Here is a 23,932-nt window from a genome sequence, read left to right on the forward strand (position 1 = left end):
CAGTGAAAATCCATTTTTAGATTAGAAAAGAATAAAACCAGAAAAGTGAAAACAAGAGGTAGTGTTTCAAAGCATCTAATACCTTTTTCCAGTATAATTATCTTTTCAGGTTATAAGGAATAATAAAAAGATTAGATTTTCCTTATGAAATGAGGAAGGCATTTTATTAACTGGGCTTTGTATAAAACAAAAAATTCTTGATTTACATTATAAAGTTACCAGAAAGAATTTTCAACTATGTGAAATAATTTCATATATATTAAATAAAGTATTATATTTTACCTCCAATAAATAAAAGTATCTATTAAACTGCGGACTCTTTGTATCCTCCAAACCTTTTAATTGTCTGGTAATAAACAAAAATATGTCCTGTTAAAAAAATAATAAAATATATTAGACACAAATTCTTATCATTCTTTGACAACATACAAAGTCTGTATATATATTAACTGTTACAAACTACAATAAAATAATTCTCTGGCCAAATATCTTGGGATTGACCTAGTCCATTATTTAAAATGATTGGAAAAGAGGAAGTCAAACAAAATAATACCTTTCTATATACATTCTATATCTTATTGCCTTCTACTATAGCACTCCGCTCCGTTAACTATCCTCACCTTGCAACATGGAAAACTATTATCATTTTTAAGGAACTGAATTAGTTTTTCCATTATTCTTTCCTACATGTAAACAGGAATTTACATCAGTTTTGAATATGATGTTCAACTACAAAGTTTTAAGAAATAAGGCCATAGATTATTGGTCTAAGGGTTGATGATAATGTTCCTTTTTTGTACCAGGAATCAAATCCAAGGGAGCTTATCTACTAAGCCACATCCCCAGCCTGTTTTCTTTTTTGTTTTTAGGCAGAGTCTTGATAAGTTGCTTAGAGCCTTGCTAAATTGCTAGTGCTGGCTTTGAACCTGTGATCTTCCTGTGTCAGTCTCTCAAGGTGCTGGAAATACAGATGTGTGCCACCACACCCAGTGATAGTGTTCCATCTCTTAATAAACTTTCTTTATACAGTTTAACTTAAAATTTTAGTATCAATATGGCACAAAATGATTTTTGTACTGTTGTAATCACCCCTTATCCAGAGAGGATACATTCCAAGATCACCAGTAGATGCCTGAGACTACAGATAATATGGAATTATTTTTTTTCCTACATATACATACCAATGATAAAGTTTAATTTATAAATTAGGTACAGTAAGAGAATAACAAAAACTAATAATGAAACAGTCAAAACAACATAAAAGTTTGTACTTTGAAGCCATTATTAAGTAAAATAAGAGTTACTCAAATACAAGCACTAAGATACCTGCCACAGTTGATCTGAACATATATAGTGTGAATACTCTGGGAAAGGCATGATTCATGTCTCAGGAGGGATGAATCAGGATAGTGCAATATTTCATTATGCCACTCAAAATGGTGTGAACTATGAAACTTGTGAATTATTTATTTCTGGAATTTTCCAGTTATTTTATTTTATGTACCAGAGATTGAGCCCACAGCTTCATGCATACTAGGCAAATGTTCACACTGAGTCACATTCCATTTAATATTTTTGGATCATGGTTGACCATAGCTGAAAAACTGTGGAAAGAGAAACCATGGATGGGGAGGGAGGCATTTAGAACAAAGCAGTCCAGAGAATTAAAATTTGCCAAAAATAAAATTATTTGAATGATATAAATCAGCAAAGGAAATCAATTTAAGAAGACTTTCTAAAACATTTTCAATGAAGGTAGAACCATCAAGATGATCATATAGTCCCCCTCCAGTACTTGAACAAAGGGGTGCTTTACCACTGACCTACATCCCCATCCCTTTATATTTTTAATTCTGAGACAGACTCTTATTAAGTTGCCCAGGCTGGCCTCAAACTAGTAGTCCTCCTGCCTCAAACTCCTGAGCCACTGAGATTATAAGAGTGTACAACCACACCTGACAACAAGCATACAGTTGTGCATGCTGAATAACTGTAAGCAAGAAGTTATTTGAATGTGTAAATTCTGGTATACTATTATTTTTAAAATTATCATTGATCTGCTATTTATTCAATAAACATAGCCCTCTGGGATTTGTGGCAGATTAACCTGAAGGCTAAGTATGAATTCACAAGTACAGGTTTTATGTTTCAATGCTTCATAAAAATAACAGTCATTATTAATTGAACTAATTGGTATTACAACTTATGATATAATTTTTCAATGCAAGAATAATGTGAAACTGTTGATAAGAGTAAACTACAATAAAAATAAAAGTGAAATTATTTTGCAAAAATTGTATTTACCTTAAGTTTATCGTGGGAAGTATATGGAGCTTCTGGGGCATAGATTCGAAATATGTCTGCCAAACAACATGCTACAAGGAGACGCACATCTTTATTAGGGTTCCTGAGGAAGAATTCAGATGCAAGATGCAAGGCTAGTGGGAGATACTGCTGTTTTTCATCTTCTGAGTCCTGATCCATATCCATAAAAGTCTTGACTACCATCTATAGAAATACACAAAAGAAAAGTAATCAATTCATAGTACATAATAATCAATAGGAGATGCATTTTTTAAAAAAATTTTATTCTAATTTGTTATTTATGACAGCAGAATGCATTACAATCCATATTACACATATAAATTACTATTTTTCGTATCTCTGGCTATATACAAAGTATATTCACACTATTCATGTCTTCATACATATTCTTAGGTTAATGATGTCTATCTCATTCCACCCTCATTTCTACCCCTGTGCCCAACCCTTTACCCTATCTAGAGTTCTTGTAATCTTCTCATGTCCCCCCCACAACCCCACTATTAATCAGCCTCCTTATATCAGAAAAAACATTCGGCATTTGGTTTATTGGGATTGGCTAACATCACTTAGCATTATATTGGAGATGCTTATTTTTAAAAAGTCATTATAACACAAGACAAACTAGCTGTCAATTATCACAAGAAGGTTCAAAATAAATTTGTAAACCTAAAGAATTTTGGGGAGAGATGATAAATAAAAAATGGCTAGTTGCAAAGAGACTAAAAAGTTTCAACATTTGGATTACTCATAGGTAGTATTGATATCAGCACCAGATTTTTGAAAAACTTAAAACTGATTATTTGTTTTATTTAATTTGTTTTCACACTCATAAAGTCTAAGTTCAGCCCAAGTTTGCATTCATAAAATAAAGTCAATTTTCAACCTGGTCATAAAGGTTATATACTGTTTTTTTGATTTGCTATTACATTGTTTCAATTTTTTTGAAGTGGTATAAGTGAAAGAAATTGATTTGTAACTTTTTTTTTTTTTTTAGTTGTAGTTGGACACGATACCGTTATTTTTATGTGGTGCTGAGGATTGAGCCCAGGGCCTCACACGTGTCAGATGAGCACTCTACCACTGAGCCCCAACCCCACCTCTGATTTGTAGTTTAAAAAAAAAAACAACAAAAAACACTATCTATTTATTTATTTTTATGTGGTGCTGAGACAGGGTCTCTTTATGTTGTCCAAGTTGGCCCTGAACTCCTGAGCTGAAGGCTGAAGGGATCTTCCTCTCTCAGCCTCCCAAGTATATATTTTTCCTTATTCTTTTTTTGTTTATTTGATCAGTACTAGGGATTGAAACCAGGGTGCTTTATCACTGACCTACATCTGCAGTCCTTTTTTTAATTGAGACAGGGTCTCATTGAGTTGCAGAGGCTGATCTTGATCTTGGGATCCTCCTGCTTCAGCCTCCTGAGTTGTTGGGATTAAAGGCATGTCCATTGTGCCCAGTACCTTATTCATTTTATATCAAAAACAGGTGAAAGGTTCTTGGCCCTATATTCACAAGTAAACTGGTTTCATATTTGGCAACATCAGATGTATTTCTTTTGTATTTTATTTATTTTATTTTTGGGGTACTGGGGATTGAACTCAGGGGCACTAAACCACTGAGCCACATCCCCAGCCCTACTTTATATTTTATTTAAAGACAGGGTCTCATTGAGTTGCTTAGCGTCTTGCTTTTTGCTGAGGCTGGCTTTGAACTCACTATCCTCCTGCCGCAGCCTCCTAAGATGCTGGGATTACAGATGTGCACCACCCCATAGCTCTTTTGTGTTTTAGAATCAAAGCTGCCTTGTATGTAGGTTCCTTACAACTGCTCTTTCATTTGACGCTTTAATAGGTTTTGTACTTAACAAAAATCCATGTTTAAATGTTCTCATATAGTTGTACTTCTGATTAGTAGTTTTAATTATAAATAACCACTGTTGCTATTCATGCCTATAAAATTAACAAATGCACATTTTATTTAATTTTAGTATTTTCAATTTTTTGAGGTACTAGGTGGAGATCAAATGTAGGGCCTTGTGTATACTAGGCAAGTACTATACCACTGAGCTATATTCCCAGCCCCACAAATGCACATTTGAGAATCACTATAAAATGCAAATATAATTGAAAAGAAAGGGCTGGGGATGTGGCTCAAGCAGTATCTCGCTCGCCTGGCATGCGTGCGGCCCGGGTTCGATCCTCAGCACCACATACAAACAAAGATGTTATGTCCGCCGATAACTGAAAAATAAATATTAAAAAATTCTCTCTCTCAAAAAAACAAAACCCTTTAATCTGTATATGGGGTAAAGTTGGGAGTTCATAACCCACTTGAATCAAACTGTGAAAGATGATGTATTAAGAACTGTGTAATGTTTTGAACGACCAACAATAAAAGAAAAAAAAAAACCCTTTAAAAAAATTGAAAATAAAGAAAAATCCCTAATTTCCCAACCTTAGAAAATAAGCACTATTGGCCATATTTTACCTAAACTGTTATTATCACTGCCAAATATTAATGCTGCAATATTTCTATATTGTCAAAAGACTTTTAGTCATGAATATGTGTTGAATTTTGTCACAAATATGGAGTGTCTATTGAAATAATATTTTCTCCTCAAATTCTGTTAATATACTAAATCCTACTGATTTTCTAATTATAATCCTAGTTTATATTTGTAAAGTCTAAGTCCAGCCCAAGTTTGAATTCCTAAAATAAAGTCAATGTGGTCATAACAGTTTTATATATTGTTTTTTGATTTGCTATTACACTGTTTCAATTTCTTTCAAGTGGTATATGTGAAATTGATTTGTAGCTTTAAAAAAAAAAAAAGTTTTATTTATTTATTTTTATGTGGTGCTGAGGACCAAACTCAATGTTTCACATGTGCTAGGTAAGAGCTCTACGACTCAAGTTGGTTGTAGCTGCTGCTGCTTCTTTTTTTTTTTTTTTTTGGTGTGTGTGTGTGTGTGTGTGTGTGTATGTGTGTGGAGAAGTACAAATTTTTTAAAGTTTTTGTTTTATAGCTTCTTAAGACAACCTTGCCAGGTTTTAGTATTAAGGTTCTACTGGGTTAAAAACAAATTTTTCCTATGTTATAAAAATTTTAGTAGTAAGACTGGTTATTTAGGGAAGTTCAATTGATCAAAAGAGGGATCATAATGGAAATCAGAAAATATTTTTAACTAAATGATAAAGAAAATATAAATTATCAAAACTCATGGGATGCAGTAAAGCTAGACTTAAGGGAAACTGATAAGCTTAAATATATTACTATAAAAGAAAGAATAAAGTTAATAACCTATAGTTTCATATCAAGAAGTGATAAAAAGTAGCATATTAAATTAAAAGAAAAAAAGGAGGAAGGGGAGAGGAAATCAAGGGAAAAGCCAACATCAGATGAATTAGAAAACTACTGTACAAAAGGAAAAAAACCAAGAATGCCCAAAACTATTGCCAAAAACTAAGGAAACTGACAGACCTCTAGCAAGAATAAATCAAAAGAAAACCCTTTCACATGAAAACCAGCTGAATATTCCTGTTCTATGAAAATAAAGGGAATCTGAAATTAAAAACAAAAACAACAACAAATCTTTCCACAGTGAAATCTCCAATGCCAGATGGCTTTACTGATAAAAGTCTAAACCATATACAGATAAGTATATAAACTACTCTGCGTATCATTATCAAGCCCCTCTCTGCCATTTTTCTCTTACAGCTTCTTATTTGGGTTTAGAAATGCAGTTACTAGTTAATAAGAATCCACTTTTAAAGTATATGAATCCCTGAGAGTCTTACATTGAAAAGGTTAAGAATGTAAGAATTAAGTTCTGTTTTCCTGGAACCTAAAACTCATGTAGAAGTTGAAAACAACTCCCGGAAATGCCCACTAAATGTACGTTGAAATCTCCCCTGATCATCTGGTTGCTCTACAAAAACAACCCCTCCCAGAAACCGAGCAATGATTGGTTATGCTGTATGTGAAGTCCCTGCCCTCTCCAAGGAAAGTATATAAGCTCTGCTTAAGCTGTTCCCGGGGCTCTCTGCTCTATTCAAGTGAGCGCTGAGCCCCAGCATGCTGGACCCCCAATAAACCCTTCGTTGTTGCATGAGACAGTCTCTTGGTGGTCTCTTCCTCTGACGCTCGCCCGACCTTTACAACATCTTACTTATCCATTAATATTTCAGTACAGATCATTATCTGATTGGAAGAAAGAATAATGTAGAATAAATTTTAAAAAGGAGATGTGTGCAGATCAAAAATAATCCTAGAGATCAAATATTATCCTAACAAGCATACTAATAGTCACCTGAAAATGTCTTATAAAAATCCTTTCTAGGGCTGAGGATATGGCTAAGCGGTAGCGTGCTCGCCTGGCATGCGTGCGGCCCGGGTTCAATCCTCAGCACCACATACAAAGATGTTGTGTCCGCCGAGAACTAAAAAATAAATATTAAAATTCTCTCTCTCTCTCTCTCTCTCTCCCCCGCTCAGTCTTTTTTTTTTTTTAAATCCTTTCTACAGACAGCATTTATTTAACTTCAACCAACAAAATAAAACTCATTTATAGATGAGTAAACTAAGGATCAGAGTTTAAATCCTCATAAATTTCAAGGAGAGAACACGAAAATCCTATCTCCAAGGCAAGAAAAGCCATTGAACTGTTTTAAGTAATAACATAATATAATCAGATTTGAATTTCATGAAAATACCTCTTTGGTTAATACATAGTCAGATCCAAACCTAAATCAGTAGGACATTCAAGTCATTAGAGACATTAATCTTACCAAGAATTCTGAGGCAGTTAGGTTAGTGGGGGTTGAGAAATGAAGTGAAAAGGGCAAGCAGTACACCTAAGTTCCATAATTAATGATGTTCCGCATCTGTTATAGAAATGGGAGTTACCGAAAAAACTTTTATGGCCTAACCTCAAGAAATATACACTGTCATCCAAGTCTATATTAATTTACTCAGGTCAACCCTATTAAGTGTTGAAGAAGGGCTGACGTTGTGGCTCAGCGGTAGAGCGCTCGCCTAGCACGTGTGAGGCCCTGGGTTTGATCCTCAGCACCACATAAAAATAAATAAGTAAAATAAAGGTATTGTGCCGAACTACAATTGAAAAATAAATATTTTTTAAAAAAGTGAAGAAGACTACACAAAGGAGTAGATATAAGGAAATGAGGATCATTCAGGGCCACCTTGGAGGCTAATGACTATACAATCCTTCCTAATATTAATATTTTTTGTAATCTTCCCAGCAATGACTCTGGGTTTAGCTATATGATATATTTTGACCAAAGACATCAGCAAGCTTGATGTAAGGTGAGACCTGATAAATATTAACATATTGAAGCTACAGCTCTTATTTGGGAATTTGACTACTATATTGTTAGGAAGCTTAGACTATCCAGGAAAAAAATGCTGTGAAAATGAGACATCACTTAATCCAGGTACAGGACAATGGGGTACCCTCATGAGCTTTCAACTAAATTTAGCTCCAAGAGTGACTCTGGAACAAGATCACACAGTCATCTCAGAAAATCAAGAGAAATAATGTTTTTAAGCCACTAGGTTTTGCTTTATTACACACCAACTTCAAACTGAAACCATGTTCATTCTTTTTTATATTCTTTTTTGTGCTACTGTTAGAAATAACAAGGTGGGAGCTAGAGTTGTGGCCAAGTGGTAGAGCACTTGCCTAGCATGTGTGAGACAATGGGTTCGATTCTCAGCACCACATATAAAGAAATGAAGAAAATAAAGGCCCCTCAACGTCTACACAAATTTTTTTTAAAAGAAAAAGAAATAACAAGGTGCCGCAAGAAACACAGGAGGGCAGGCTATAATAATCTGCCTAGCAACTGCGCGTGGGCAAGTAGTTTGCCTGCTTTAATCTAAAGCAGCTCGGCCCTTCACTCTGATTAGAGGAGTTCAGGGTTACAAACTATGTGATTGGCTAATTTTCTAATTAGGGCAGATAAAAGGGAAGGGCTACAATTGGATCCAATTAAGGCTGAATACTAGATTCTGAAAAATGAACCACCAGACTTTCTATTTTTCACACAACTAATATAAGAAAGCTAAGAGCCAACTTTCTGAGGTTCCCTTACTATGAGGTGGCAGTTGTAATTAAGGTTTAGCCAATCAGAAACATTTATTTGAGACTTGGAGGGTGGAAGTGCAGACAACATTGTCTCGCAGCTGCTTCTGTTTTCAGTGGGCGAGTATGGAATGGAGGCTTCGTGCACGGGCACGAGCTCATGTATACCTACACACAGTAGCTTTCCATCAACTAGTTACTAGTTTTGTTAAGACAGAAAAGGAGGAAGGCATCCATCTTGAGCTGGTACTATTAAGTGTATGAGGCTCAGAGGCAAATTGAGGCAAATGTCATTCCTAATTACTGGATTACAGCTAACACAGAATGTCCCGAGTTAAGAAGAGCTCCACAGTGGCTTTCCAAATTCTCCACCTTTCTGATTAGAGCACAGAGCTCTGTTAGTGGGCCATTCTGAGGAAGGATCTAGTCCTATAAACCTGGATTAAGGCTGCTCTTTCAGCCCTTCCAAATTACTCTGCAATCATACATTTCCAGTATTAAATCCTTGGTTTACTTAAAATAACATAGTATCATTTCTTTCAACTGAATCTGGACTGGTGTTACAAACATGCCCTACCACTCTGGTCTGGTCTTAAGACTTTTAAACACATCCGAGTCCTTATTCTAATCATTAAGGCATTTAAAAATTCTATTGCCTCTTTGTAGATTCATCTCTTCTTACCTAATCTAATTTATCACAAACTTAAGACAGCAGAAAAATTTATTGTTATGTTTCTTCTTGTGAATTGTTCTTTAATGCTTTTGGGGCATTTATCTATTTGCCTTAGCTTCCCCCCCACCCTTCTTTTTCTTTGGAAAAATGGGTAAGGGAGAAAGCAAAATTTTTTGTTGTTGTTGTTAATAGCTGGATGCATGTGACATTGATAAAGAAGAGAAACACTAACAATAATACTATTAATAAAGATTAATATTTGTTGAGTATTTATCACATTCTAGCACAGTATATGCATTAATTCATTTACTCATGACAATATTTCCAGGAGGTATTATTATCATCTAAGTTTATAGATAAATAAAGCTGTATACTTGTAGATAATTTTTTAAAAATATTTTTTAGATGTTCATAGACCTTTATTTACATGCGGTGCTGAGAATTGAACCCAGTGCCCTCACATATGCTAGGCAAGTGCTCTACCACTGAGCCACAACTCCAGCCCATCTTGTAGATAATCTGATCACAGAACACAACAGGATTAATATCAACACAGAAGGGAGAGATGAAAATAAAGTATCACAATGATATCACATAGGGTACAGATATTTAGTTGAAATTTTAATTCAGATAAATATCAAATACATGCATGTTTGACTTGAGTCACACAAAGTGTATTTCTTTCTTTTCTAAAAGTTTTGTTTGTATATTTCTATACTCATTTATTATGCTTTTTTCTTTATTATTCTTTGTTAAGAGACACAGTCTCACTCTGTTGCCCAGGCTGGCCCTCCTGCCTGCCTCTGTCTCCTGAATAGTTGGAACTATAGGCATGTGCCTGACTCTAAGTGTATTTCTTAACACAGCTGTGGCAAAATAAAACAAAACAACAACAACAACAAAAACTTTTAAAGGCTATAACTACATATTAGTTCCTCCCGATGATATCTATACCATTTTTAAAATGTGATGATTTCACCAATAAGTTACCTCATACCAAAGAGTAGTCAAATGCATACAGACAGAAAATAGAAGTGACTTTGAATGGTGTGACTATACTTTGTATACAACCAGAAATATGAAAAATGTGCTCTATGTATAATATGAATTGTAATGCATTCTGCTGTCATATATAACAAATTAGAATTTTAAAATTTTAAAAAATCCTACCACAAACACAAACAAAAAAGATTGTCATATCCTAAATCTAATTTGACCCAACATATTATACAGTAGTCCTTTCTTATTCATGGTTTTGCATTTCAAGTGTTCAGTACCACTGGTCAATGGTCTGAAAAATATTAGATGGAAAATTCCAGAAATAAACGATTCCTAAGTTTTAAATTATGCACTGTATGATGATATCTCATGCTGTTCTACTCTATCCTGCCTGGGACATGAATCATCCTTTGTCCAGCATATGCATGTGCTGTATGTTACCTGCCCAGGAGTTGCTCAGTAGTTGGCTGATTATCAGGCTGACTGAGCTATCAGTGCGTATGTTCGAGTAAGCCTTATTTTACTATAATGGACTAAAAGTGTAAGACCAGTGATACTGGCAATTCAGGTATCCCCCAAAGAGGCCATGAAGTACTTCTTTTAAGTGAAAACCTGAAAGTGTGCAATTTAATAAAGAAAGAAAGGGCACATTTTAATAATTGTTCTATTTTATCTTTTATTGCTAATCTCTTACTGTGCTTAATTTATATATTAAACCTTATTATACATATATATGTATAGAAAAAGCACAGGATACATCAGGTTTAGTACTATCTGCAGTTTCAGGATCTACATCAAAACTATAGGTTGTAAAATATGTCCTCTATGGACAAGGGAGAACTGTACTATGAATGCTATTTTATATTGTTATTTTCATTTAAATATATATTTTATCATTAGAAAAAGAATAGAAGTAATTTCCAAAGACTAATAGGGAGAGAGAAATGTAAAAACTTAAATGGTTACAGAATTTCTGTTTGGGCAGATGAAAAAATTCTGGAGACAGATAGTAAAAATGGCTGTATAACAATACGAATGTACTTAATGCCACAGACCAATACACTTAACACTAGTAAAAGCAGTGGTTTTTTTTTTTTTGTTGTTCATTTGATTGTATTTTTGTGATACCGAAGAATGAATCCTGTGCCTCATGCTTAAGACAAGTGCTATATCACTGAACCACATCCTAGCCTTTACACGATAAATTTTATGTATATTTTACCACAATTTAAAGAATTAGTACTAATGACTTCTATAGTGTATGGTTTCAATATTAGGTGTCCCCCAAAAGCACAGGTGCAAGAAAGTTTAGAGATAAAATATTTGGGTGATGAGTCTTGACATAATAGGGATTTAGTGGGTGGTGACTGTAGGCATGAAGGGTGCAGCTGGAGGAGGTAGACATTGGGGAGATGCCTTTTGTGTTTATATTTTGTCCATGGTTGGGGAGGTCTCTCTCTATCCTCTCTGCTTCCTGGTATGATGTCCTGAGCTGCTTTCCTCTACCACACTCTTCCACCATGATGTTCTACCTCACCCCAGTCCCAGAGCAATGGAATTGGCCTTTGAGGGATACCTGAATTCAGTCTACGGGCTGAAATCTCTGGAACTGTGAGGTCCAAATAAACTTTTTCTCCTCTACAATTGTTCTTGTCAGGTCTTTTGGTCACAGAAATGAAAAAGCTGACTAAAACACTAGGGAAACATTTGTCTTAGTTACTGTTAATGGTACAACCAAGTGAAACAAATACAGTAAAACCTTTGTTGAAAGAAATAAAGATTATAACTGGGCATGGCAGCACACCTCTCCAATTACTCAGGAGGATCTGCAACTTGAAGATCCATCACTGCAATTTAGTGACAACCTGTCTTAAAGTAAAGAGGGTTAGAGGAATAGCCTTAGTAAAGTGCCTCTAGGCTTGATCCTAAATTAGGGTGGCAGGAGACTGTGAAATGGCATAAAAAAGAAATTTAATACAAAAAAAAAAAAAAAAAAAAAAAAAACCAAGCAAGCAAAAACCCACTTGTTCTAAGAGAATTCACTAAAAGAAGTTTTCAAAACTTTCAAAAAAGGAATATGTATGTAAATAGCCACCAAAGATAAACAAAGATAAAAAGGGCTGGGGATGTGGCTCAATGTTTCAGCCACCTGGGGTTCAATTCCCAGTATGCAAAGTATATAACTATATAAAAATAAAAGGTTAAAATTTTAACAGAACACATTTACCACGATTCAAGAAAAGGCACATATATATTAGAAATTGAAATGAAAATTTCACAAAATAAAACTTGTCTATTTTTCAAAAGTTGGTTGAATGTTAAGCAATAAAGGAATGGGAGAGAGTATCATTATTATTCTTTTGGATTACTAAGATGCATTACCATTCCTGGCTGAAGTATGTAAATTATAATTTTATTATTATTTTTTAAATATTTATTCTTAATTTCTTTATTTTACATTTATGTGGTGCTGAGGATCAAACCCAGTGCCTCATGCATGCTAGGCGACCACTGAACCACACCCCAGCCCATTAATTATAATTTTAAACTACTTTTATAATTAAGTCAGAAATGCATACACTTTAAGTTTTGTCAGGAAAAGAACTTTTGTTTTTATTAACAGCTGCATCCCCAGTGGTTAAAATGGTGACTACACAATCTTTCCTCTGTATTAAAGATTAAAGGAATACCCTTTTAACATCTAGTCTGGTAATTGTGTATTAAAATTAATATCATGTTCAATAACTATCCTACAATTCTGGAATAAAACTTACTCAGGTCTAGTTAATCGATTAGTATCTATTTACCACTAGAAAGTTGTTTAAAAATTTTAAAAAAATTATATATATATATATATATATATTCCTAGTGAGTAAGGGTGTATAGCAGGGCTTGCAGCTCAAAGGGAAGGGACATGGGCATGAAGATTGGGGAGAAATGAAGAGTACAATACCTATCCAAAGAGGATACAGCAGGCATCAACTACCTGGTTTCAGGTGGCAATGTAGGTCTAATTAGTAAATTTATCCAGTTGTTTGGGGCATCACAAAATTTTGTGTGAAATCATTTGATTTTAGAATTTCACTCAACTCCTTGTCCCTTGATTATTAGGGACAAGGACAATATCTACATACTCGTAACTTAAACTATTTCCAATACACCACTACTTAGCAACAAAAAGTAAAAATATATGTGTGTGTATATGAAACATGGATGTATCTTGCAATATTATTAGGATGTAACTCAAATCAATAATTAGTAAATTGTTGGAAATATTTTAAGCAAAAAACTCAACACAGTCATAAACAAAACACATTTCCTACTTCTTTTATTATTATATAGAAATTTTAAGTAGGGCTGGGGTTGTAGCTCAGTTGGTAGAGTACTTGCCTAGCACATGTGAGGCACTGGGTTCGAATCAGCACCACATAAAAATAAAATAAAGGGGGACTGGAGTTGTGGCTCAGTGGTAATGTGCTTGCCTAGCATGTGGGAGGCACTGGGTTTGATTCTCAGTACCACATACAAATAAATAAAATAAAGGTCCATCAACAACTTAAAAAAAAAGTATTGAGTTCATCTACTATTAAAAAATATTTAAAAAAGAAAAAATAGAATAATAGTAATGGTAATAATAGTAATGAAAATACCTTGTTGCATTAATCATTAAATTCTAGAGATTTCAAAACGGTAATGAAGATTTTATAATACTCCTCCTTCAATCATACCACAGAAGATATCATTAAATAGGAGCTGAGGTTGTGGCTCAGTGGTAGCGCACTAGTCCGGCATATGTGAGGCACTGGGTTCGATCCTCAGCACCACATAAAAATAAAAAAATAAAATAAAATAGGTATTGTGTCCATCTACAATCTAAAAAAATATATTTAAAAAGATATCATTATGGGGCTGGGGATGTGGCTCAAGCGGCAGCGCGCTAGCCTGGCATGCGTGTGGCCCGGGTTCGATCCTCAGCACCACATACAAAGATGCTGTGCCCGCCGAAAATTAAAAAATAAATACTAAAAAAACAAATTCTCTCTCTCAGTCTCACTCTTTTTTTTTTTTTAAAAAGATATCATTAAATAAAAAATTCCCTTTACTAAGAAGTAATGGTAAAGATAAACCACTTTAGAAGTTCAATAATAATAACAATTACTATTATTATTATTTCCAGTGAAATGAAAGTTGAGGGCTGGGATTGTAGATCAGGAGTAGAGTGCTCACCTAGCACATGCAAGGCCCTGGGTTCGATTCACATAAAAATAAATAAAGGTATTGTGTTCAACTACAACTAAAAAATACATATTTTAAAAAAATGAAAGTTGAAACTTTAAAAAAATGAAAGTTTCATGTATTAACTTAAAAGATAATAAAGTATATTTTCATATAAGAATTTCTGAAAAAATAAATATTGCTAAATATAAAGACTAGCTCTTAATTAAATTAAAATGTAATTAAAAGACATCTCTAGAATGGATAAACAAAATGTGGTACATGTAACAATGGAATATTCTCAGTCATAAAGTAGAAATTATGGCATTTATCAGTAAATGGATGGAATTGGAGACTATCATGCTAAGTGAAATAAACTAATCCCCCAAAACCAAAGTCTCTCTGATATGCAGATGCTGACTCACAATAGGTGGGGAAAAGGAGGGGGCTGGGCATTCACCAGATAAGATAGGGGAGAGCAGGGGGAAGGGAAGGTGGTGGGAATGGGAAAGACAGCAGAATGAATCTGACATAATTTCCTATGTTTATACATAAATACAAGTATGTGGCTCAAGTGGTAGGACGCTCCCCTGGCATGCGTGAGGCCCTGGGTTTGATTCTCAAGCACCACATAAAAATAAAATAAAGATATTGTGTCCACCAAAACAAAACAAAACCAAACCTAAAATAAATAAATAAATATTAAAAACAAACAAACAAACAATATGACCAGTATAACTCCACAACATGTATAACAACAATGGGAAATTATACTCCATGTATGTATGATGTGTCAAAATACATTCTACTGTCATGTACAACTAAAAAGAAAAAAAAAAAAAAAAAAACCAGGGCTGGGGTTTTGGCTCAGTGGTAGAGCACTCCCCTAGCACATGTGAGGTCCTGGGTTCAATCCTTAGCACCACATATAAATCAATAAAATAAACATATTTAAAAAAAACTATAGCAGTAGGCTCTGACCAATTTCACAAAGGCATCACTTGATAGTTTCTTGCCTCAGATAGCTACATGTACACTGCCCTCCTATCTTGGGATTTTTCTGTAGCTGCCACTGTAGAACTTCCCTCTGTGCTTTTGTAAGTGGAATGCAAAAATGCAAGAGATTAACGCCTGCAAAATAAAATTTTGACCAATGGAAGGGAAAAAAAAGATTTCTAGAAAATTTTTGGAAAGGCATGCCACAGAATGGACATGTTTATGACAAATACAAACAACCAAGAACCAGTCTAATATATAGGTAATATGTTCCTAGAATTCAGTAAGAAAAAGAAAACTCAGCCGGGCATGGTGGCACATGCCTGTAAACCCAGTAGTTCAGGAAGGTGAGACAGAAGGATCCTAAGTACAAAGCCAGCCTCAGCAATGGAGAAGTGCTAAGCAACTCAGTGAGACATGGTCTCTAAATAAAATACAAAATAGGATGTGGCTCAGAGGTGCCCTGAATTCAATCCTGGGTACTCACCCCCAAAAGAAAAATTCTGTCATCTGCTCTAAAAGTTCCTTTGTACCCCGCTTTGAAGTCAATTCTCAATTTCTTCCTTAACATGGCAACCCTTGATTGATCTATGCTCTCTATCTCTATTAACTTAGGGTAATGCTCCTGAGGTCCATTCTTTTTTGTTTCATGTATCAGTAATTTTTTCTTTGAATTGCAGAGCAGTGGCACACTGGAAATAGTTTAATTGTTATATTAAAAGAATGAACTTTGCATCAACTGGGGTTCACCTCAGGGATGCAAGGTTGGTTCAACATTTGGAAATCCATAAACATAATTTATCACATCAATAGACTTAAAAATAAGAATCATATGATCATCTCAGTAGATGCAGAAAAATCATTTGACAAAATACAGCACTCCTTCATTTTTATAACACTAAAAAAAAAACTAGGGATAGTAGGAATATACCTCAATATTGTAAAAGCTATCTATGCTAAACCCAAGGCCAACATCATTCTAAATGGAGAAAAATTGAAAGCATTCTCTCTAAAAACTGGAACAAGAAAAGGATGCCCTCCTTTTTCCACTTTTGACATCATCCCTGAAATCCTCATCAGAGCAATTAGGAGAAAAAAACTGAAGAGTACAAATAGGAAAAAACTATCACTATTTGCTGATGACATGATTCTATATTTAGAAGATTTTTAAAAATCCACCAGAAAACTTCTAGAATAAATTAATTCAGTAAAATAGCAGAATATAAAATTAACACCCATAAATCAAATGAATTCCTATACATCAGTGATGAATCTACTGAAAAAGAAATTAGGAAAATTACCCATTCACAATAGTCTAAAAAAAAGAAGAAAAACCTGTGAATCAATTTAACAAAAGAGGTGAAAGACCTCTACAATGACAACTATAGAACACTAAAGAAAGAAACTGAAGACCTTTGAAGATGCTCCTTGATAGGCAGAACTATTGTTAAAATGGCCATACTACCAAAAGCAACTCCTATTAAAATCCCAATAACATTGTTCATAGAAATAGAAAAAACAGCATGGTATTGCAACTGAAACAGACACATAGACCAATAATACAGAATAGAAGATACAGAGACAAACCCACATAAGTAAAGTTATCTCTTACTAGACAAAGACACCAAAAACATTCACTGGAGAAAAGATAGCCTATTCAAAAAATGGTGCTGGGAAAACTGGAAATCCATATGTAGCAAAATGAAAGTAAACCTCTATCTCTCACTCTGCACAAAAATCAGCAACTCAGTGAGACATGGATCAAAGCATTAGGCACTAGAACAGACATACCCTGTGCCTAATAGAAGAAAAAGTAGGCCCAAATCTTCAACACTTAGGCTTAGGATCTGACTTCCTCAACAAGACTCCTAAAGTTACAACAGGTAAAATCAAGAATCAATAAATGGGATAGATTCAAACTAAAAAGCTTCTCAGCAAAGGAAACAATCAATAATGTGAAGAGAAAGCCTACAGAATGGAAGAAAATCTTTTCCTCAGATACTGCATTAATCTCCAGGATATATAAAGAACTCAAAAAACTTAATACCAGAAATACAAATAACCCAATCAATAATGAGCAAAGGAACTGATAAGACACTTCACAGTAGAAATACAATTAATCAACAAATATGTGAAAAAAATGTTCAACATCTATAGGATTTAGAGAAATGAAAATTAAAACTACTCTAAGAGGGCTGGGGTTGTGGCTCTGCGGTAGAGCACTCGCCTAGCATGTGTGAGGCCCTGGGTTCGATCCTCAACACCACATAAAAATAAATAAATAAAATAAACATATAAAAAAATAAAAATTTTAAAGAAACTATTCTAAGATTTCATCTCACTCTAGTCAGAATGGTAATTATCAAGAATACAAGCAACAATATATGTTGGTGATGATGTGAGGGAAAGGTTCACTTATACATTGTTGGTGGGACTGCAAAATAGTACAACCACTGTGGAAAACAGTTTGGAGATTCCTCAGAAAACTTGGAATGGAACCACCATTTGACCTAGCTATCCCACTCCTTGGTTTATACCCAAAGGACTTAAAATCAGCACACTACAGTGACACAGCCACATCAATGTTTACATAGCAGATCAACTCACAATAGCTAAACTATGGAAACAACCTAGGTGTCCTTCAACATTTGAGTGGATAAAGAAAAAGTGGCATATACACACAATGGAATATTACTCAGTCTTAAAGAAGAATGAAATGATGGCATTTTCTGGTAAATGAATGGAGCTGGAGAATATCATGCTAAGAAGCCAAATGAGCCAATCCCCAAAACTCAAAGGCTGAATGTTTTCTCTGATATGCAGATGCTAATTCACAATAAGGAGAGCTACAGAAGAACAGTTACTTTGGATTAGGCAGAGAGGAATAAAGAGAGGGGAGAGGGTATGAGGGTTAGGAAGGACAGTAGAATGAACTGGACATTATTACCCTATGTGCATATATGACTACATGACCGGTGTGATTCTACATCATATACAGTCATAAGAATGAGAGGTTATACTCCATTTATGTATGATGTGTCAAAATGCAATCTACTGTCATGTATAACTAATTAGAACAACAATAACAAAAAAGAATGCACTTTGTATGATTTTAATCATTTTAAATATTTAAAATTTGCTAACCTGGAATTTGAACTGTTTCTATTTCTGACAATTATGAATGAAGCCACCATAAATATTTGTGCACTATCTTTTTTTAAAATATTTATTTAGTTGTAAATGGACACAATGCCAATCTTCCTGCCTGCCTTGGCCCAGAGTTGCTGGGATTAGAGGAGTGTTATCACACCTGGTTTAGGTAGCTTCTCTTAATCTTGGGATCCACAGATTATACTGGGGTTTTATTCCACAGACATGATTGAGCTTGACCTCTAGCCCTCCTCCCTCTCCTGGGAGGTCAGAAGGTCAAAACTTTCACCCCTTTAATTGTGTCCTTGGCCTTTATGGTGACCAGTTCCCATGAAGCTATCTAGGGTGCCTGACAAGAAGTGCCTCACGGGCATTGCAAAGACACTATTACTTGGAAAATTCCAAGGGTTTCTGAAGCTCTGTATCAGAAGTCAGGAACCAAGACCATACAATTATTATACACTGTTTTCTTTAAATATGTTCCATTTGTTGTATTTCATTATACCTTAATAAAACTTTTATTTTTATAGTCACTGTGTTGTAGCATACAAAAAAAAAAATCAAAGTAAAAGAATTTTATGAATCTCCTTCACTGGTAATTTCTTTATAGGTCCAACATAGAAAATGAGAACTCTCATTTGCTATTAATTGGAATGTAACTTGGTACATTTAAGTTGGTGCTTTCAGTCAAGTATAAGATACACATACCCAATAACCCAACAATTCTACCTGCCTGTGCCCTAAAACAGCTTCTACATATATAACAAAAATATGCATACAATGATGATCACAGAAGTGTTGGTTGTAAAAGCCAGAAACTAAAAGTGAAAGATATCAAGAAATTTGAAGTCAATAAAACCCCACTTTCATATTTTAAAAATACAAAAATAAAAAGTGAAGAAAAAATTAGAAAAAAATTGAATAAACTTTACAATGGAGTAATAAGTCAATAAAAAGAATTTAAAAACAAATATAAGAGCTCATAGTTAGAACTTAAGTATTGAAAGAGACATGTAATATAAGAAACAGTATAATTCTATTAGAAAATTCAAAATTAGAAAAATTAAACCTATTATTTTTAGAGATGCATATCTAAGATGGTGCAACTATAATCATGAACTCTGAAAGACATTTTAATTAATGATGGGTCCCATATTTGACAGTGGTCCCATCAGATTACAATGGAGCTGAAAATTCCTAACGCATTGTATTTTTACAGTGCTTTTTCTATGTTTAGACGTGTTTAAATACACAAATACCATTGTATTTCAATTAACTACAGTGTTCAGAAGAGTAAAATGCTATATAGGATTGTAGCATAAGAATAATAGATTATGTTGTCATAACCTAGGCATACAGTAGGCTTAAACCATCTAGGTTTTATTGCGTTTTATTTGGTACTGAGAATTGAACCCAGGGCCTCTTTACCTCTAAGCTATATCCCAGCCCTCTGTGCTTTTTATTTTGAAATAGGGTCCACTAAGTTGCAGGGGCTGGACTCAAACCTGTGATCCTCCTGCTTCAGTCACCCAAATTACTTAGATTACAAGCATTTGCCACCAATGCCTGGCTTTTGTTTTAGAGTGATTCTGGGGACCGAACCCATAGGCTCTTAAACAAGTAAGTTATATCCCAGCCATTTTTATTTTTATTTTGAGATAGGGTCTCAAAGTTGCCCAAACTGACCTTGAAATCTGACGCTTCTGCCTCAGATCCCAAGTCTACTTGGGATCACAGGCATGAAACCACTGCATCCAGGTCACTGCATCTAGATTTGTTTAATATACTATAATGTTCCCATGACAATGAAACTGCCTAATGATGCACTTTTTTAGAATATGTCCAATAGTTATGCATGACTACATAAGGAAGCCAGGTAGATTACATTCATATAGTAGTTATGGAGGAGGAAGAAGCTTATGATTAGGGGGCAAAGGGACACACTGGACTTCTGGGGCTATTTATCATATTCCATTTCTTTATTCATATGTTCACTTTACCTTTATTTATTTTACGCAGTGCTAAGGACTGAACCCAGTACCTTACATGTGCTAGTCAAGTGCCACTGAGCTACAACCCCAGCCCCTTATGTACTTTTTATTTCATTCCACATAGAAATAAAAAAGGGGCCCATAATATAAATATATATATAGTAAAATAGTTCGCTATCTTTAATTACAATGCTTAATTTTTAAAGGTATGATGGGGGTCTTGCTATGTTGCCCTAGCTGGTCTCAAATTTGGTTTTTTTTGTTGTTGTTGTTTTTATTCTGTAAATATTTTTAGCTGTAGATGGGCAGGTTTATTTTATTTATTTATTTTTATGAGATGCTGAGGATCAAACCCAATGCCTCACATACTAGGCAAGTGCTCTACCACTGAGCTATAACCCCAGCCCTTAGTCTCAAATTTGTGAGTTCAAGTGATACTCCTATTTAAGCCTTCTTAATAGCTGGGACTAAAATTATGAAGCACTATATCCAACTCATGGCGTGATTTTTTTAAAAAATAAAAATATCCTGCTTTAGAAATATATTCTGAAATAATGAAAACAAGGATCTAATGTTTTAGTTCATTATTTTTTCCACTTTTGTCACATGACACAAAGTGAGAAAATTTTTTAAATATTTCATGAAGAATCTTAGATTCTCTTTAAAGCAGCAAATCTAATCACCTTTTAGATAAAGACTTTACAAATGTCAAGTCTTTGATATTAAAACAAGGGGGACAAATAGAGGGAGAGAGGGAGAAACTCAGACAAGAGATATTAACTGAAGAAATATAATGAGCTAATGATAGGTCTAACACAAAAAACTAAAAACCAGTGTATTAGATTACTAATCTAATACACTGCCTTAACTTCAAACAGGCTGGGAGAACACTCCTATTTTTCTTGTTGGCTGTACTTTTCTTCATTTTTTCTCATGTTTCACGTGCTTATTCTTTCTTTCCTGTACTATACCTGTTAAGTTCTATAAAGGCAGTAATCTTCAAAATATATTTATGGGCTAGGAGTGATGTAGCTTGGTAGAACAGTGCTTGGCCTAGAGTATGTGAGGCCTTGGATTTCAATCCTGGCACCGTCAAAAAAAAAAAAAAAAGTATTCATTTGTGTAATTCCAGAGTATATGAAACAGTGCCTGATACAAAGTAAGTGCAAAGTGTTTGTTGAATTATTAATGAAGCTACTAGCTCAGAGAATTTTACATATATACTAATCTTTCAACAGTGGGGGGATATCTTCACCTATCTTTCAGGTATAAAAACATGAGTTCTGAAGTTAAGTCTTCTATATATTAACATGTTAGTTCACTCTAAATATATACATAGACAGCCAGTAAGAATGAAAATAGTTATTTGCCAGTACATACTCTTCCAGTTTCCATTCCCATTCCATATCATTATTTTGTATATTAGTCTGTTGTTCATTGGCAATATCACAATACCTTAGACTGGATTTGTTTTAACAAAAAGAGGTTTATGTTGACTCTTGGTTCTAGAAGTTCAAGGTCAAGAGGCAATATCTGATAGCCTTCTTGCTGGCAGAGAGCTGAGGCTGTACTGGTTATCAAACAGTAAGATGCAGGGAGCTTGCATGTATGTCTTTATTCTTTATATCTCTTATTAAGCCATCTCTTTCAATCATGGAGGGTCCACCTGGATGATCCCATGCAATCCTATACACTTTTCAAAGGCTGCACCTCCAAACACCATAGCTGGATTGTGTCCTCTCCTTAATACCTAACAATGGGGATTAAATTTCAATATATGAGCCCTTGGGGGTGATATTCTAACCACAGCAATTTGTAACAAAAATCCTTTCATGTAATACATTTTTGGGTGAAAACTAAGACAAGTAAGTCAGGAGCACAAATAAATGCATAAAGCTATTAAAACAACCAATAATTATCTTATAGACCTCTGACATCTTAATTTTGGAATTCAGCATATTAGAGCAATTTGGGGGTCTAAAGCTCAAAGTGACTCACTGATCAAATTTATCACATTTTATCATGTCTTTTCATTGTATTTAGATTGTAAAATTCTTTTTAAGAAAATTTCATTTGTGGACCTGGTGCAGAATACTATAGTTTGGATATTGAATAGCCATCCCTGCAAAGGTTTGTGTATTAAAAGCCTTGGCCCCCAGCGTGATGATAATGGAAGGCAGTGGAACCTTTAGGAGATAAGATCCTTATGTCACCTCAAGGAGGTGCCCTCAAAGGAGACTATATATGGGACTTGTCTCTTTTCTTTTTTCATTTTGCTTCCTGGTAGATGAGGTAAGCTATTTTTCTCAACCATATACTCCTGTTATAATGTACTGCCTTGCCACAGGCCCAAGCTAACAGGGTCAATCAATCATGGACTGGAACCTACAAAATAGTAAGCCAAAATAAACCTTTTCTATTAAAAAAAAAAAAAAAAATCCAGTATTCTTAAGAACCCAAACTGCCTGAGCTGGTATTGTGGTTCAGTGGCAGAGCGCTTGCCTCGAACATATGAAGCACTGGGTTCAATCCTCAGCACCACATAAAAATACATAAATAAAATAAAGGTACTGTGTCCATCTACAGCTAAAAATATTATACGTATATATATGTGTGTGTATATATATATATATATACACACACACACACACACACACATACATTTTATATATATATATAAAATGATTTAGAGGGCTGGGGATATGGCTTAATATATATAAAGAACCCAGGGGCTCGGGTTGTGGCTCAGTGGTAGAGCCCTTGCCTAGCAAGTGTGAGGCACTGGGTTCAATCCCCGGCACCACATAAAAGTAAACAAAGTAAATAAAAGTATTGTGTCCATCTACAACAAAAAAATATTTAAAAAAAAAGGAACCCAGACTGCTTTTCTTAAATGAGTTAGCTTCAATACTAAATACAGTTAATAAAATTTAGATTCTATTGTCATCTCCCCTAGTTTAGGTCCTTTTTACATTATACCCAGTTTCAGTGTTTTTAGATCTCAAAAAATCAATGTTTCTAAATCATTCTTTTTATTTTATTTTTTTGTTGTTGTTTGTTTTAGGTGGACACAATATCTTTATTTATTTTTATGTGGTGCTGAGGATCGAACCCAGTGCCTCACGTGTGCCAGGTCAGCACACTGCCACTTGAGCCACATCCCCAAGCCTCTAAATCATTCTTTAAAAGATTTTAATGCTACACCAACTCTAACAAGGAGTCTAATAATTTTGTCATTTCTTTTATTCACACACATATGTATTTATACATAAATACAAAATGTGATATAATTTCAACTATTTGCTCTGGTCAAACTGGATTTATTCACTATCTTCCAAAAACATCTTTACCATGTTTACAGTTTTACACAGAAGAAAGAAAAAGCTCATAGTGAGAACTTAATACTTGTTGAATAAATATGTGTCTTATAGTTGCTTCTATTCCTCACTATATACCCTACCTCAAACATATTAAAATGT

At 34.4% G+C, this 23,932-nt stretch overlaps 1 protein-coding gene across 8 annotated transcripts in view; it reads right to left on the reverse strand.

The window, feature by feature from the left end:
• Pds5a (PDS5 cohesin associated factor A) overlaps positions 1–23,932 on the reverse strand; it is a 129,619-nt gene that overhangs the window by 83,108 nt on the left and 22,579 nt on the right. For all 8 annotated transcript variants that reach the window (XM_040292532.2, XM_078021204.1, XM_078021205.1 and 5 more), the window contains exons 3-4: positions 2,305–2,508; positions 283–369 (exon numbers count right to left, since the gene is read on the reverse strand). In XM_040292532.2, coding sequence (XP_040148466.1) covers positions 283–369; positions 2,305–2,508 — 291 coding nt within the window. The remainder of the gene's footprint in view (positions 1–282; positions 370–2,304; positions 2,509–23,932) is intronic.

Source organism: Ictidomys tridecemlineatus, chromosome 9 (genome assembly GCF_052094955.1).
Source record: "Ictidomys tridecemlineatus isolate mIctTri1 chromosome 9, mIctTri1.hap1, whole genome shotgun sequence".
Lineage (NCBI taxonomy): Eukaryota > Metazoa > Chordata > Mammalia > Rodentia > Sciuridae > Ictidomys > Ictidomys tridecemlineatus.